At 40.3% G+C, this 16,694-nt stretch overlaps 2 protein-coding genes across 2 annotated transcripts; both read left to right on the top strand.

Annotated features, from left to right (window-relative positions):
* The first annotated feature begins 1,363 nt into the window (after positions 1-1,363).
* On the top strand, positions 1,364-11,187 carry tap2t (transporter associated with antigen processing, subunit type t, teleost specific). The gene is made up of 12 exons (XM_080834203.1): positions 1,364-1,425; positions 1,715-2,267; positions 2,466-2,580; positions 2,713-2,843; positions 3,013-3,218; positions 4,291-4,488; positions 5,924-6,052; positions 7,256-7,444; positions 7,731-7,904; positions 8,799-8,958; positions 9,448-9,584; positions 10,308-11,187. Exons 2-12 carry the CDS (start codon positions 1,760-1,762, stop codon positions 10,500-10,502), a joined length of 2,142 nt encoding a protein of 713 aa, XP_080690329.1. The 5' UTR covers positions 1,364-1,425; positions 1,715-1,759; the 3' UTR covers positions 10,503-11,187.
* Positions 11,188-14,851: 3,664 nt separating this feature from the next.
* birc5a (baculoviral IAP repeat containing 5a) lies at positions 14,852-16,591 on the top strand. Its single transcript, XM_080836075.1, has 4 exons — positions 14,852-14,970; positions 15,279-15,388; positions 16,041-16,158; positions 16,399-16,591. The coding sequence occupies exons 1-4, from the start codon at positions 14,863-14,865 to the stop codon at positions 16,489-16,491; spliced, it is 429 nt and encodes a 142-aa protein (XP_080692201.1). The 5' UTR covers positions 14,852-14,862; the 3' UTR covers positions 16,492-16,591.
* The last annotated feature ends 103 nt before the right edge of the window (positions 16,592-16,694 follow it).

Genomic DNA, 16,694 nt, shown 5'->3' with positions numbered 1-16,694 from the left:
TTGCCAAAAAAAGTCTATAATATGAACTTTGTATATTTAGCGAAGGCCATTGTATAAATTACTTCATATGTATAGAATGTATTTATGACAAATAAATATTAAGTATATGCCTGAAAGATATGACTGTTTTCTTTCATGAAATCCTGTCCATAAAGGTCCACTGCTTCATAAACACAGATAAACATGTCCTTAAAGGTCCACTGCTTCATTTTCAGGGTCAATAGACAGAGCACAAGGTACATGTTTAGGCATGTTTGTCCCCAGTGTCTGAAGTTGGCAGACATTGTGAATCAAGCTACACACTTTCCACACCTTCCATGGAACTACAACCAGTTGGCATTCAAATTAAGACCACAATCCAAACCATTTTGAAGCTGTAAACTAAATGGTATGACTGAACTGTGATGAAATACATCAATGCTAGTGTTAATATTGACAACATTTCCATTTTTATAAAAAAAATCTGCATTTTATAGGTAAATAAATGTCTCAACACAGCATCTACTGTTGAAAATCAACCTGAACCTTGCACTGACGTAGAGTCGACTGTTTTGGACTTCTCAGTCTGAAAAGGGCGACCCACTTGCCCCAGCCCGCGCCTGTGAGTGTGAGTATTATTTTCCTTTTGCTGATCAAGACTCATCATTCACAGGAGTTTACCCCCACCCCCCTTGTGCAAGCAGCACTGCACAGTGGAATGGTGCAACACCACACCTGTGTCAGATAAATCTTCCTGCAGCTCTTAAGAGCCATATGAGGGGGCTGGTTGGCCATTCTGCAGTTTTATTTAAAAGTGCTCCTGATCCTCAAGATCTCATCTTGGCTGCTAGAGTTTATAGGCTATTTCTTGATAATATTTCAGTCACTGGAAATTGCGAGCTGGAAATGCTTTGATATCTCTTTAAAACCACCTGCTTTGTGGGAATCACATCCTCTGTCAGTTGCTATTTGTTGATATTTCAGGAGTCAGCTTCTGGAGCTGTCATGACGTGACCAAATGACAACTCTTGACCTGCATTATAACTCCTAACGGGCTTAACAAGTTATTGTAATGTTCTGAGACTTTCAAGTAGAAGGGTGCCGAAGTGTGACCGTGCCATAACTGCGATACTTATTCCCTATTTTTAACTTAAATAAGCAGTGGAGAAACATCTTTTTAAATGTCCCTTTGATACAGGGGTTGTAGTAAACTCTTTTCGTTTCAAAAATCAACAAAATATGTATTTTTTTGCTCAGGGGTGCCCAAACTTTTGCATACAACTATCTGCTCAAACTCAAGGACACCCTATTCTCGATGTATATTTTTTTATAGCAAGAGACTGCCATCGTGTGGATGAACTTTGTTATTGTAAGATCATGTGAACAGCAATACAGCCAAGAGAAAATGAAAGTAAAAACTCTCTGTTCCCGCATCCACTGGGCATGGTAGCTAAATTTCCCAGATCTTTATAGCGTCAATGTTATCTTAAAATTATCCTTAATTAATTACAAAACTACATTACTGTGTATACATACTGTAGGCAAAATTGTGCTTAGAGGAAACCGTGGCAATGGATATGAAATTCATGAGCAGTATGCTTTGGCTGGCTAGCCTACTTGATTAGTTAATAATTTAAGCAACTAGCAATCGTAAATAATCGTGTACATGCAGTTAGGTGTTTCTGTATCACCATTAAGATCGTTACTGTTAACACTGTTTCTTGTTTGCTTTTAGGTTTAGCAAGTGTGATTGGCATTCTGTAATCCACTTCCACGAACCATGTCTAGGACACTCCAAGACACTTTACTACCATACGTGTTTGTCTTGACTTTTGACGCTATCTTGTGGCTACTAGTTTGGCTTTTGCTTATCACAAACAGCGTAGGTGTTACTTGGCTATGGTGTTACAGGCTGGTATGTTGGGGAATACTTCATTATTTGGCGCAATTGATCAATATTAGGAACGGTCAGACGGTCCTGACGCGATGGGTGGCAGCACTGTGTCTCATCTCTCCAGCTTACGAGGTGGGAAAGACGTTGGGTCTATTTACATCAAGTAACAACTGCACAGTTCCTGATGTCGGAATGGTGGTACTGTATGCGGCCTCCGCAAGCATGGCATGTCTGCTGTGGGAGTGGGGTTTTCCGGACAAGGCGAATGGTGATAACGGAAAGGAGAAGAAGAAACAAGAGGCCCGGGCACTTCTCATGAGGGTGATGTGTTATTCAGCTCCAGACTATCTTTACCTGACAGCTGCCTTCCTCTTCCTCACCTTGACAGCTCTGGGTGAGTGCGCGGTGTCGCTACAGTCTTATTATGCAGGCTACTGAGTAAAAACAATGCCAGATATAAAGAAATAGTGACTGATACAATGTTCCACTTCCACAAAATATTAATGAGAATGTACATTGTAGGTGTTATACCATAATGAGTGAAATGAAATGGTGTGCCTAAATTATTTGCCACTCTTATTTTCTTATGTAGGCGAGACATATATCCCAATATATGTTGGGAAAGTGATTGATATTCTGAGTGGTACCTATGATCACAACAGCTTCCTCTGCGCAATTGGTCTCATGGGACTGTACTCTCTGGGAAGGTGAGATTCTTGGAGTTTGATCAGACATATCATTTCTCAGGATTTATAATTTTCTTGCTCAGTACTATAACACCAGTTGCAAATTAATACATTTTTCTCTGAAATATAATACCATTAACTTCTCTCCTTCAGTTCTTTGTTTGGTGGACTACGTGGGGGTATGTTCATGTGCACCCTCTGTCGACTGAACAAGAGAGTTCGACACCTGCTCTTTCAGAACCTAATGCGACAGGAGATTAACTTCTTTGATGAAAACAAACCAGGTCAGTGAATAAAGAATTTGTAGACATACTTTAAATTCAAAAATCGATTCTCATATCATGCCCTGATGCACCTCAAAAAGCAGGACATGTGAAACCTCCTCTATTTTTGCAAATCTTGAAGCCATTTTAGTGGGTTAAAAGAACATTCCTTTTCCACACACGCGTGCAGGCAGCCTCTCCTCTCGGCTCATCTCAGACACGGATAAGATGGGCCGCTCGGTGGCCATGAACGTGAACGTCCTCCTGCGCAGCCTGGTGAAGACGGTGGGCATGTTGTACTTTATGCTGGGCCTCTCCTGGGAGCTCACGCTGCTCGCCTGTGTGGAGATGCCCCTGGTGGCCGCGTTGCAGAACTCCTACAACAAGTTCTCACAGGTAAAGACACCTGCTGACATCATTTGCCATTTGAGGAAGTCTTTAACAATTATTACTTGGATGGATCTTAACAGTAAACCTGAAAGGGTTTGTAACTTTACTCGATGCATATACAGAATGTTAATAATTATACAGTGAAACCAAACAGGCATTTCAGGCTTTTTTTTAGGCCAAATAACTGAAATCCTGTCTGCTCTTGCAACATCATTAGGTGTCTCTTCAGAAAGGACATTGGGCAATTAGGGGAAAAACTCCAATATCTGTGTAAGGGTTATGTGAAATGACATGGCTGTGAAGATCATTTCAGGGGTGTTTATTGCAGCGCGCACATAAAAATATACATTGCTACAGAAAATATGGAGCAGTATATTTCTCCTGGAAATGAACACGATATTCATATTATATCTCAGAGCTTCCGTTGTTTGTCAAGGACAGGTGCAGTGTGAATCACACATTGTCACACGTGTCATTGAGTCTGTTTTGCATCTCAATTAATCTAGTGTTTTCTTTCTGTGAGTTAACCTCCTGAGGGTTAATCTATTACAAGAGCTATTACAAGATACAAGAGCTATCTTAAGAAGATCCCTTTTTTAGTGTTGGCTATGAGAAGATATTTCCCTCAAACACACAGTTTCAAACACATGAGTGAGGCTATTAGTGAGTTTGTACTATATTATCTATTTCATTATAGTGTATATTCATTATTATTATTATTATTATTAATAATAATAATAATAATAATAACAATGACCAATAAGCATTAGTTATGGTATTGCACTACATGGACACTTACCCCTTAGTTGTAGAGTCTTTTGATCAACATTGTAGGCAGAAGCGCAACATTTCCTTAAGTCAGTCTGTGTGTATATTTTAAGTGCAAGGTGTCCAAAATGTAAATGTATAGGCTATAAAACATGATTTTCCACTGTCAGACCTTTCTCACACTACCCAGATTGTGGTGCATTGATCCACACATACAGTAGGTGGAGAGAATGATAAATCCTGCCGTGGTCTTGTCGCTGCTGTAGTCTGCTCGTTAAGTAAGGGTGATGTGTTTCTCGCTGCGGTGTAGGATCTGACCCAGCAGCTGCAGGACTGTCAGGCGGAGACGCGAGAGCTGGCCAGCGAGGCCATCGGGGCGGTGCGGACGGTACGCAGCTTCCACGCCGAGAGCCAGGAGCTGGGGCGCTATGAAGAGGCCCTGAAGAGGATGTCCAACATCAAGACGCGCAAGGGCATCTACAGTGCCGTGTTCCTTCTGCTGAGGAGGGTGAGAGAGCCTCCTTCTAATTTAACCCCCAGAGACCAATCTGCCAGAGATGATATACGATGCTGGCTACCGTTACACATCAGTACCCAATATTGATGTACCAGATGAGAGGAAAACTGAGCACTGTTCCATCACACATGTTCATTAACTGAATGGTTTGATATACATTATATCACATAAAGTGTACATCTTATCAGCATGTGTGCATCCTAATCGAACCCATGACCTTAGTGTTGTTCAAAGTTTGCGTTACCTTTTAAACTAGGCGAGTAAGGCGTGCCTTTCAATGGCTTTATCGGTATGTGGAATCATAATCCTCGAAGGAGAGGACGTTCGCACAAGCAAATAAATGAAAAGAGCTGCAAAGTTGACATTAATGAACTTACAGTTGTTAACAGCAACACTTCCAATAGAAAAGTGATTGCGGTCCTGCTGCCTGACTCATATCTTCAACAGACCAGTGAGCAGAGGAATAGTCTGAATTTATTGGCATGGGTCAGGGTGGAGATTTAATGTAAATGAGTCTTGGCCTCAATGGAAAAGACAGTGGGACCACTAGCAAACTCATTTCAGAGTTCAGTAGTTTGCAAGCTGTTAGGATTATCTTTTATGCTCACAGACTGTTTTAGCTTTCAGCTGGGTGCTTTACTGCAGTTGCCAGTTATGGTTGCCATGGGTACCTGTCTGTGTGCAAAACAGCAAACTTTCTGTATTAATTAACATGCATATATGTAATGGTGTATAATATAACTGGCAACTGCAGTAAAGCACCCAGCTGAAAGCTAAAACAGTATACAGTATATATAAATTAAATTATATTGTTGTTAATGAGTTATTTTTGTCTCTCCAGGATTTTTTCCAACCAGTTGTGAGTCTTGCAATAATCCCTATAAAACTCTAAAACTTTCAAATGTACCAGAAAAAAACAAGAAGCTCGATATTTCAAACTTAATGAGATGTCGGATGGGATCCATAGTCCTGGACTTTCAGGTTGGACCGTTTTGCCCCATTGGGTTTGAACAAGAGCTCTGATTAAGCTTTCTGTCAGAGCGTATCTCACACAGCTCAGGGCCTTAAGCTCAGTGTGTACCCTTCTGGTGAGTAAGTGCGAAAAAAAAACACATTAGCTGAAACCGAGGCTAAATCTGAAACGATTTGTTTTGGAATTCATTTGCATGAAGTCATTAGTTGGTTTCAGGTCAGGTTTGTTGTGTTTGCATGGGAAAACACACTTATTGGAACCTGTATCAATTGTTTGACAGAAAAGAACAATAAAATCAGACACTACATGTATGCACACCACAACTAATTAACACTCCCACAATTTCACGAGTCAAACTTTCCATCGTTTGATCAGAAGAAGTACTTCTAAAGTTGTCTTAAAGATAGGATTCTGGTTCTTCAAGCCTTTTCCTGTGTGTCCCTCCCTGTGCAGATGGTGACTGTTGGTATAAAGGTGCTGATGCTGCTGCAGGGACGAGTCCTCATCTCCACCCAGCAGCTCAGCATGGGGAGCCTGCTGTCCTTTGTCCTCTATCAGAAAGACATGGCCACTAATATGAAGGTATGGCATTTCTTCTTGCACACTTAAAGCAGCAGTGAGGTTTCATCTAAAATGAGCGTGATAACTACCGGTAGCTAAAAGCCAACTCACTTGCTTTGAAAACACACAACAGCACATTTGGCACTGATAAAAGCTTGCAAGCTAGCTAGTCTGCTGAGAGATGTATTTTGACAATTTATTTGGCAATATTGTGCCATAAAAGATTTCAGCAGGGTTTTGGGCACGGATAACAAAACTGCATAGGGAGTATGCAATCATTTTCCATGTAATGAAGCATTTATAAGCAACTAGTTCTGGTATCATCTTCAAATTCATTTTCATAGTATATGGTCATGTGGAGGACAGATAAATACACCTGCTGTTCCTCTGCTATGCACTATGCAGTGGGACCCCCCTATGAAAATGTTAAAAAAGCATTCACATCATGACATCACTAACTATATTGTTAAAAGACAAAAGACATTAATTAGCCCTAGCAAGCTGGCATACTTTAACATACTTATCAGTGCCAACTGTGCTATAAGGGGTGTTTAGTAAGGGTCTTGCATGCATTTTTCAGTAGCTAGATTGCTAAACTCCTCACTGCTGCTTAAGTCAGACTGACTGGTCTGTTCTTCTCGTGAACATATGTAATTTAAATAATTTGAGGAAAAACCTACAAAAACATACCACATAATTAAAATAATTAATCTTAAAGCAGCACGACGGATCAATAGCTATTCGCTAACGGTATGCTAGCAGCTAAAACTAACGAAATATCTTGAAAATGTGCTGACTTTGACATTATGACAAACTAGTTACTCAACGACTGTCCTTACACAGTCAAACATCAAGCAAGTGCAACACAAGACAAAGCAAGACGGCAAAATAAGCTACTTACTAGTTCGGCAGAAGTCAGGCTGCCGGGCTGCGGCAGGCAAAACTACAGAAGCAGTTATATGCCTATGGACCCTGGTATGGCAATGGCACGGAGGCGATTCTCCATATTAAAAGTCATTTTAGCGCCCCAATTTTTTTTAAGCTGTTATTTTAAGGTTAAACTGCTCCTAACCCTAATCCTGAAGTATAATTGTTGCATAATGGGGCTTTAAGTGACATTCATGACCATTTTCCTGGTGCCCTTTTCTTTTCCTTTGAAGTGAAATAGGTACTGTTGTGCCGTTATGAAAGGTGCGTATCGCCTGCCCTCTTGTCTCTTTTCAGCACCTGGTGTATATCTATGGAGACATGTTGAGCACTGCGACCTCCTCTGTCAAAGTGTTCCAGCTCCTCGACAGGAAACCTGACATGAAGGAGGAAGGCTCGTGTGCCCCAAAACAACTGAAGGGCAAACTAGCTTTTCACAATGTCACTTTCTCGTACCCCTCTAGTCCGGACATCCAGGCACTGAAGGTGAGTGGCAAGGCTCCTCTGTACCTCACAGCAACTCTTTTTGGTTTCCCAAGATGATTGCACTCTTATTAATGAAGGGTTACGGCATTACAAAAAAGGAGAAATCTTTTGAAGATTCAGGCTTTTTAGCTGGTCACATACTGTACGTATAACTATAGTTGATTTAGCCCAAACTATCAGATATGGATATATTTTCTTTCTTTGTTGCAGTTCATACAATGTTTAGAGTACATAAACTCCACAACCATGAAAGGAATGTGTTTTTTGTCTTGTTGTACCTCCTCAGAATGTCACACTGGAGGTGGCTGCAGGGAAAATGACTGCGCTAGTTGGGCCCTCCGGGGGTGGGAAGAGCTCCTGTGTGAGTCTGCTGCAGCGCTTCTACGAGCCGCAGGAAGGAGAGGTGCTGCTGGATGGGAAGCCCCTCCACCGCTACCAGCAGCAGTACCTACACAGCAAGGTGGGTTAGCACATCAGCTCTCTATCACCACCCATATCTGTGGGCCCTGTGAAACACCTTGACAGAATGTAATTTATTAATGGCACTACATTAATTAATACAATTGATTAAGGGCTAATGGTGTGTTAACTTATCAGTTTACATGGTCTGTCTGATCCTCTAGCTTAGCTCTTAAAGCATAGGCAGATATTGATAAAACTTACTTGTATGTTATGAGTAGAGTGGAACTGGAATATACCAAAACGTCTTTGGGAAATAAGAACTACACGTCTCATTTGTTCATTAATTCTTATGCGATGGTTTTAAATAACCGTGTGAAATGTCCATGAAAGTAAAGTTACATGCATCTGGAAGCTAGATGCAGGAAACTTGTCACAGTTTCTTTGTATTCAGTGTAGGTTGTGTATGGTTTAAGGCTGGGTACAATTATACTTGAGCCAGGATGACCACAGATGTTGATGTTCTCTGTTTGCAGTTAGCAGTACTGAACGATAAATATGTATATATAACATATTAGATGAAAGCCCTTTATGAAGATGGCTTTAATAAAACGTGTTTTGCATTTGTTTGCATTACCTATTGATAACTGATGTAACATTCTGTTTATTCACAATTGTTGAAGCTGTACATGATTATTACTGATAAATCTCAAGAAGAATGCCTCCTCTCTGTAAAACATTCTTCATTGGATTTGTATGTTTGTTGCATTTTACCTTCTATCTAAGAGGTTTCCACTCTTATGAAAATCAATCTGTGCAAGAAACCTGAGAGGTTGAAAATGCCACAAGAGGAATATGGTCCTTTCAAAATAAAATGTGGATCATCATACTATTTCCACTTAACCAATGACTGGATCTTTCTCCCCTCTCTCTCCTGGTCCTTCTCCTCCCTCAGATGGCTATGGTATCCCAGAATCCTGTTCTGTTCTCGGGCTCAGTCAGATACAATATCAAGTATGGCCTGAAGGGTTGCAGTGACGAACAGGTGGAGGAAGCAGCGAAGAAAGCCAACGCTGACAACTTCATCTGCAAACTAGAGGATGGCTATAACACAGGTCATATACGCTCAACAGCTGATATTCAGACATTATACAAATATATTACTATTAGACACCAAATACAGACTCTTGATGTGCGAATGTGATCTTCAAAGACGTGTTAATTATACAAAATGGAAAAGGAAGGAAATTCTAGAGAATTGTCATCATCATGTTTTGATCAAATGATTTTTGAGTTACCTGTTTGTCATATCTTCTAGAGTATGTGAAATGTTGCCCTATGTTCATGAGTGCCAGAATTGACACTTTGCCATAACAAGGTTAGGGGTGAGTCTGACACCGTAGCAAATGTGGTGTTAATTCTTTTATTTTCAGCAGATGTCCTCAAGGACCTCTCTAGCTGTAGAAAGTGTGTGGTGGGGGAGGGGGTATTTGTGCATTTGTGTGTGTTTCAGGGTATGGAATGACGCAACAAAGATAATAATGGAACAAAGACATCACACCCTTGAGATGAGTTTCTGTACTTCTCTGTTGCCCTTGGTTTAGACGTGGGGGAGTGCGGAGGTCAGCTCTCCTCCGGCCAGAAGCAGTGCATTGCCATCGCCCGCGCCCTGGTGAGGAGACCACAGATCCTTATCCTGGATGAAGCCACCAGTTCAATGGACGTCAACACACAGGAGGCTGTACGTGCTCTCGCTAGTCCCTCACATCATCTACAGACACCATACCAGTAACAGTCCACACAGCGTGGAAGTTCTGAACTACACTGAAAGAAAAAGCCAGGAGCCTATGCATGATATTAGTTAGTTAGTATTTCTTGTAATTTTTCCACTCTGTGTGTCTTAGTGGCACTGAGTGCTGCTTTCCATTCTGATCCTGTATTGAGCTCATGATGCCGGAAGCTAATGGAAGCTAATGAATGCACTCTGCGTACCTGCTTTCAGTGTTCAAAGAGCCTGTGATCAATGCTCTTCATTAATTAACACTCCCTCCTCTTCGGATCGTGAAGGGAGGGAGGCTGTGAGGTTGGGGTAGATTACTAGTAAATGATATGGTTAATTGTAGTTTTTTTTTAAACTGCTTGTATCATAATGAACATTTAAATGCATCAGCAGTTCTTGCTGAATAAGATCAAATAAGTTAAGTTTCAGTTTGGGTAGTACTGCTATTGCTAGAGTCTTCTCTTACCTGAAAAAAAAAGATCCGTCACAGTGAAGATCATAATCGGTCATAAGGAAAGACCTGATTTGGTCATAATGAAGGGAACACGATCGGTGTGAAGGTGTATGCATACGGTTGTGGCAGGGAGGGCCTCTGCTTTCAATGATCATTGGTGTGGCTGAGACAAAGGGCAGGAATCAAGTGATATAAAATAGTATGTGAAAACCATCAATATCTCTCACCAGGTCCAGGCGGTTCTGAATGGGGCAGAGGGCCAGACGGTGCTGGTGATTGCCCATCGGCTGCTGACAGTGGAGCGAGCGGACCACATCATCTTCATGGACAACGGTGAGGTGCTGGAGCAGGGCACACACCAGCAGCTCATGGACATGAAGGGACAATACTACCGCCTCAAAGAGAAGCTCTTCCATGCTGACTGAGAGCCTGGAGCTGGATCAGTGCACCCCAGGTCCTGCCAGACCAGACAATGCTTTCTCGCTTCAGGATGACAGAAACACAATGACAGTAACACAAGGCTATGCTCACAAGCAGCCTTCCACTTGACAGAAGCACCCCTGCAAATTGCACAAAGAGTTCGGGTTGTTGAAATAGGCATTTCCATCTCAAAGCGCTTCACCGGTAACCTTCCAATGGTTTCACTTACATTTCCGCCAGATTACCCTATGGTTGACTGCATACATGCATCGTAATGTACAGCACATTTTCAGGTGTATCTAGCCTTAAGAGTCAAGAATACCTCCAGAGCTACTCCTTCATGATTGCCAATATAGTCTCTTTCTCATCAAACTGCCATTTTATGCCGTATTTGTATTTGAGATATGACAGAGGAGCTGGCCTAGAACCCTGGGAAAGCTGTATTCAGTAAAGTTTACAAAATCTCAGTGATTTCTGTTGGATGTTTTTCAGACATCAGAGAGAGCGAGTCTCCACTGCAGCCATTTTACATACAGACACACACTGTTTCAAATACTAGCAAGCAGATCCTCCCTGCCGTTCCCCTGTATGCATTACAAGTGTAATAACAGCAGACTCTTGATCTTGGTCTTTGTGCAAAATGTTGAAATTATCAATGTAGGAGATATTAGATTCTAAAAATTCATGAATAAAACCAGCATATACTAGTTCATACAGTGGAAGCACACTGTCATCTTTACACACATATACTTCATACACATTGTTTCCTTCATTCCTGTAGGCAAGGCAGGGGCATTTGTTGTTGATTTATGTGGTATTACATGAACCACTCAAGCATGAGACAATGATAATGTGGCAGACTGAGAGCTGAATTTACTGATGCTTATACGGTTCAGCTGTCAGACTTCCTCTGTTATTACCCCCCCTTGTCCTCTTCATCCCCACCCCTCTCTACCAGAGGACGGACAGAGGGAGAGGAGAGAGGCTTCGATGTACCGTCACTCGACACACACACACTGACTGTCTGAGTCCTCTCTTCAGAACATCTTTCATTCTTGTTCGGTTAAATCCGACAGATTGATTAGATTGGTCGTTGTAATGGCCTTTAAGGCTGCAGGTGCCAATACTTAATCTGGTCTGAGAAGTGCAGACTAGATGTCTTTTGGCATTTACACAGATGCAAATATACATATAGGTTTAAAGTAAAGGCATTAATGTGTGACTTAATCGACATTAGTCTGTTATTTATTGATTGCAGCAAAATCACAAATGTTTGTGATTCAGTCTCTGAATTGGTGATTTAAATTCAGAACAATTTTGTAAAAAGTAAAACATGTAGATGGGGAAGAAGGTATGTGGAGACTTTTACATGCTTTAGGTTTTAAGAAGCATTAAGGAGTAGGTGGTAGACACTACCATTGAAATGTTTGGAATCGCACAGAAAATGTCATATTTTCCATGAAAACACATATTCCTTCAAATTTTTGCTAAATCAATAGAAAATATTGTTATGACATTCACATTACCAATAATAATAATAACTAGAAAATGCATTTCCTGAAGGAAATACCAGTGCATGAAATGCAAAGGTTAAGAAAGGAAGAAGAAAAGAAAGAAGAGTGAAAGAAGGAAAGAAGAAAGGAAAGAAGAGTGTAAGAAGGAAAGAAGAGTGAAGAAAGGAAAGAAAAGTGGAAGAAGGAAAGAAGAGTGGATGAAGGAAAAAAGAAAGGCAAGAAGAGTGGAAGAAGGAAAGACAAAAGGAAAGAAGAGTGAAGAAAGGAGAGAAGAGTGGAAGAGGGAAAGAAGAAAGGAAAGAAGAGTGAAAGAAGGAAAGAAGAAAAGAAAGAAGAGTGAAGAAAGGAAAGAAGAGTGGAAGAAGGAAAGAAGAAAAGAAAGAAGAGTGAAATAATGAAAGAAGAAAGGAAAGAAGAGTGAAGGAAGGAAAGAAGAGTGGAAGAAGGAAATAAGGAAAGAAAGAAGAGTGAAAGAAGGAAAGAAGAAAGGAAAGAAGAGTGTAAGAAGGAAAGAAGAGTGAAGAAAGGAAAGAAAAGTGGAAGAAGGAAAGAAGAGTGGATGAAGGAAAAAAGAAAGGCAAGAAGAGTGGAAGAAGGAAAGAAAAATGGAAGAAGAAAATAAGAAAGGAAAGAAGAGTGGAAGAAGGAAAGAAGAGTGAACAAGAGTGGCTCTGTATGAAGAGATAAAGAGAGAGTGAAAATATTGAAAAAAGGAGATAAAAATGGAGTGAAGAAGAGAGATTGAGTGTGAGAGAAAGTTGACAGAGAGAAAGATGGAGAGATGGAGAGAAAAAAAAATAGAGAATGGATGGTGTCTTAATGTTCCTAGTTACAGTTAAATTGAGAGGGACAGAGAGAGAAGAGGTTCTTTGGATTTGGCACAGGTGTCAGTGAAGCATACTAAGGCAGAAGGCAGTAACTTCTATGTTAAAGCTCAGTGGTATGATAACAATGGAATAATGACCCTATTAATTAATCAGTAGTAATACTATTTCATTTATCACAATTACCAATACAATGATTATCACACACACACACACACACACACCATTGAATTATCACATTAAGCACATAAAACAATGAACTTGAATTGTCACATGAAACACATAAAACATCTATGTCAGTCCATTGGGGTGTGTGTGTGTGTGTGTGTGTGTGTGTGTGTGTGTGAGAGAGAGAGAGAGAGAGAGAGAACGATAGAGAATGAGGCCCATTTTCACCCTCCACATGCCCCCGCTCGCCAAGCGAAGTTACCCGATTTAGATGCACCTTTTTCGGACTAGCCACAGGCACTGGGTGGGGGAATAGCCCGATAGCTTAGCATATCTGCCATGCAATTCTAATGGTAATGCTACCTAGCTTGGTATGCTAACTGTCGGTAGCCTATACATCGTGAAATCAACCAAAATACTGATGTCACTGGCTTTAATTTGATAATGGCATGTTAGTAGTACATTTAATATCAGTACATTTGTTTAATTACTGCTGATATTTTACAAATACGTCAAAAACTCATTTTTGACCAAACTTGAAGTTACGGTCTTTTGCCTTAGCACGGCAGAGTAAAGCACAGGTGCAAGCCAGTTTAAAGACCCTATTATGATGTCATAATGGCCCAATGTAAGTCAATGGGAGAAATTTATATTCGTTTTTCTTTAATATTTTAAAAAGTATAAAGTTTAGAAAAGTGAAAAATACATAGCATAAGTGTCGTTTACAAGACCTACGCGACAAAGTTTGAATGAAGTTTCTACGTTAAGCGGTTCGGGCTGAATTAATCGCAGAAAAAGGTAACAAGAATAAGAAGAAGAAGAAGCCTAGGAATAACAATACAGGGCATTTTATGCACTGTAATTAAAAAATATTCATCAATAGAGCATTCTAGCTGTCAGATTGTTTCGGAATCCCCTGGGACACTAAGGGCAGCCAAGTCAGCCACATACAATACTACAAAACAGTGGTTTTAAATTATAATACATATCCTAAGACCTGTGCAAGGCTTACATCAACTGTTTCTGTGATGTTCGTATGGAAGATTTTGTTGAAATAAAACACTTTCATGAATAAATAACAAGTTATTGCAATAGTTGTTATAATAATAAATAAGTGATGATTGTTGTTGGAAATGTCTTTATTTGGAATAACCCCTTGAGATGTGCCATCTCGATTTCAAGGGGATCCACAATACACACGTAATAAATAAATAAAAAAAAATTGTTAATAAATAGTTATTGTGTATTTATTTATATAGGCCTACCAAAGACTGCATAATACGTATTCATTTTCTATGCATACTTATGGCATGTATGACATAATGCTTTATGGTGGCCCAGCGTAGATATTTTACCTGCATATGTCAAGTGGGAATGGCAGTGCATCAAAGTTGTGAAACTTGAGCAAATTATCTACAACTAATTTATAGCCTGCTCCAGTCTATGTTCTTTATTTATTTTGCAGGGCACTGTAACCATTCCCCTGTGTTCTCATGGCAGAGATCGCATTTAATAGTATTGTCTGTCACTGGGCTAGTTTCCTGAGCTAAAGACCTAAAAGTTTATCAATGGAGCCTTTAAATGCGGACGTGTTGTTTCTGTGAAATGATAACTGGTATTAGTTAAAAGTTTGACGTTTAAAATCCACGTTTACTGCAATACAAGTCCATTTCAAAAGTTGAGTTATCTGGTGACGTATAGGTGACGTCACCACCAATGAAAACATTCGCTCGAGAATCAAAAAATCCGGAAGTGAAATGTTTAAGCTGCGGGTAACGTTAGCAGTTCAAAACAGGTTCCATATTAGATAGAATTATTTTAAGGTTACACTGTATTATATTCTATTTAAAATATATACTATGGATTTCATGACCGGGGAGATCACTAAACTCTACAGCTACGAAACCAGACTTCAAACATTTAATGGCTGGCCTTTTGAAGAGGATTGTAGTTGTACCCCCGAAAACGTGAGTGTACCAAGATACCTTGCTCGCCTGGGGGGAAAGGTTACCTGCTACCGAGAGTTGACAGAGCAACATTAAGCTTATTTTGTATAAACGCGTGGTGTTTGCTACGGTCGTCGACGCAGCCGTAATGTTGAGTTAAATATTGTATTGTTTTTTCCAGGAAGTTGGCAACACTGCTTATTTAAACATAAGAAGTTATCCTAGCTAGCTAGCCAGCTATGGGTAGTTGGCGTACTATTCAAAACAGTGTCCTGGTTGATCCTCCATGATTTACAATGGCAATAATGTATTCTTTCATTGTTCAACAGATGGCCAGAGCAGGATTCGTTCACACACCTTCTGGAAATAGTCCGGACGTTGCACAGTGCTTCTTCTGCCTCAAAGAACTGGAGGGATGGGAGCCTGAAGATGACCCTATGTGAGTCGTGCTGTCCTTGTTTATGCTTACTACTTTAGCAGGTTTTTCTGTTGACTCCTGAACACGAAGGGACATTTCTCTGGACTTGTTTTTCATGGTCTCTCATTCACTCCATCCATTTAGGTATCCCTATTATTATTATAATAGAGTGTAATCGTGTCACTGGTATGATCACTTGACATTTATGAAACAATGTTTTTAATGATCTAGGTTTTACATAAATGTCAATGTACCCTGCTGACATGCTCTGTTTTAAAGGCACAGTGTGTTTTTTTTTAGTGGCATCTATTAGTATTAGTAGAAATTAAATACAGTGTTCATAATTATATTTTCAATAGCTTAGAATGAGCCCTTCATCTAGTGAGTGGGTCCACGGAGTCCACCATGTTGAGCTGCCATGTTTCTACAGTACCCCAGAACGGGTTAAACAAAACAGTTGGTTGCCATTCAGTAACCTCACCACTAGATATCATTCAAAACTACGCACTGAACCTTTAAAATACGTTCTCAACTTACTACACAGAAGAGTGAAGTTGTTGATTTTATTTTTGCCTTTTTATTAGCCTACAGTTGCAGTTGAATTATAGTGTGTGTGTGTACGCTAAAGCATCTCAATGAGCTCAAACTTATTTCTTACCCCACTCTTGATCAGGAAAGAGCACAAGGCCCACTCTCCTCACTGTGACTTTGTTGCTCTGAAAAAACCTGTGGAGGAATTGACAGTGGAGGAATTCCTCAAGCTCCAGAAGGAAAGACAGAAGTTCCAGATTGTAAGTAGATCAGTCCGACTGAACATTCCATTTGTAATCTGATGGAACACAACAATAAATAAACTAAATGAATTACAGACAGATAACCTTTAATCTTACATTCATCTCTGTAAGGTTGGTTAATATAGTAACCTCTTTAAAGCCTGTTGGTGATTCTACTTGCGTTTGTTAGTTGCATTTACAAGGACTCCTGGTCTTGGCAGTGCTTGTGTAACCATGTTCTTTTTTTTCACTCTCCAGAGGAAGACATGCAATCAAGGCATCGATAAATTTCAAGAGGCAGTAACGGTCAGAAGAGGCCAGATCATCAAGACCTCTATGGGAGAGGATTAATCAGAGGTGTTCCCTGTGCCTGTGATCACACTCTCTGTGCTGGTCATCAGATTCCTCAGCTGTCGGTGCAGTTGGTGGAAGAAGAGTCAGTGCTGTATTATGTCTTCAGAAGCTGGTCAACATTTGTTTTGCAGATGCTTATGTGCAGGATGAGTCCCAAGTGTTTAGAGTGGGAACATATTGATATTTATCTCCTTGGACAT

Source organism: Sprattus sprattus (genome assembly GCF_963457725.1).
Source record: "Sprattus sprattus genome assembly, chromosome: 3".
NCBI classification, from domain to species: Eukaryota; Metazoa; Chordata; class Actinopteri; order Clupeiformes; family Clupeidae; genus Sprattus; species Sprattus sprattus.
The sequence above is the reverse complement of the archived record's forward strand: the minus strand, read 5'-3'. Positions and strand labels throughout refer to the sequence as shown.

Excerpts from the sequence above, each read along its gene's own strand:
- tap2t (XM_080834203.1), top strand. The coding sequence starts at position 1,760 with ATGTCTAGGACACTCCAAGACACTTTACTACCATACGTGTTTGTCTTG. Across the intron at positions 3,219-4,290 it reads CCTACAACAAGTTCTCACAG|GATCTGACCCAGCAGCTGCA; the intron begins GTAAAGACACCT and ends GCTGCGGTGTAG. Across the intron at positions 6,053-7,255 it reads ACATGGCCACTAATATGAAG|CACCTGGTGTATATCTATGG; the intron begins GTATGGCATTTC and ends GTCTCTTTTCAG.
- birc5a (XM_080836075.1), top strand. The coding sequence starts at position 14,863 with ATGGATTTCATGACCGGGGAGATCACTAAACTCTACAGCTACGAAACC. Across the intron at positions 14,971-15,278 it reads GTAGTTGTACCCCCGAAAAC|ATGGCCAGAGCAGGATTCGT; the intron begins GTGAGTGTACCA and ends ATTGTTCAACAG. Across the intron at positions 16,159-16,398 it reads AAAGACAGAAGTTCCAGATT|AGGAAGACATGCAATCAAGG; the intron begins GTAAGTAGATCA and ends TTCACTCTCCAG.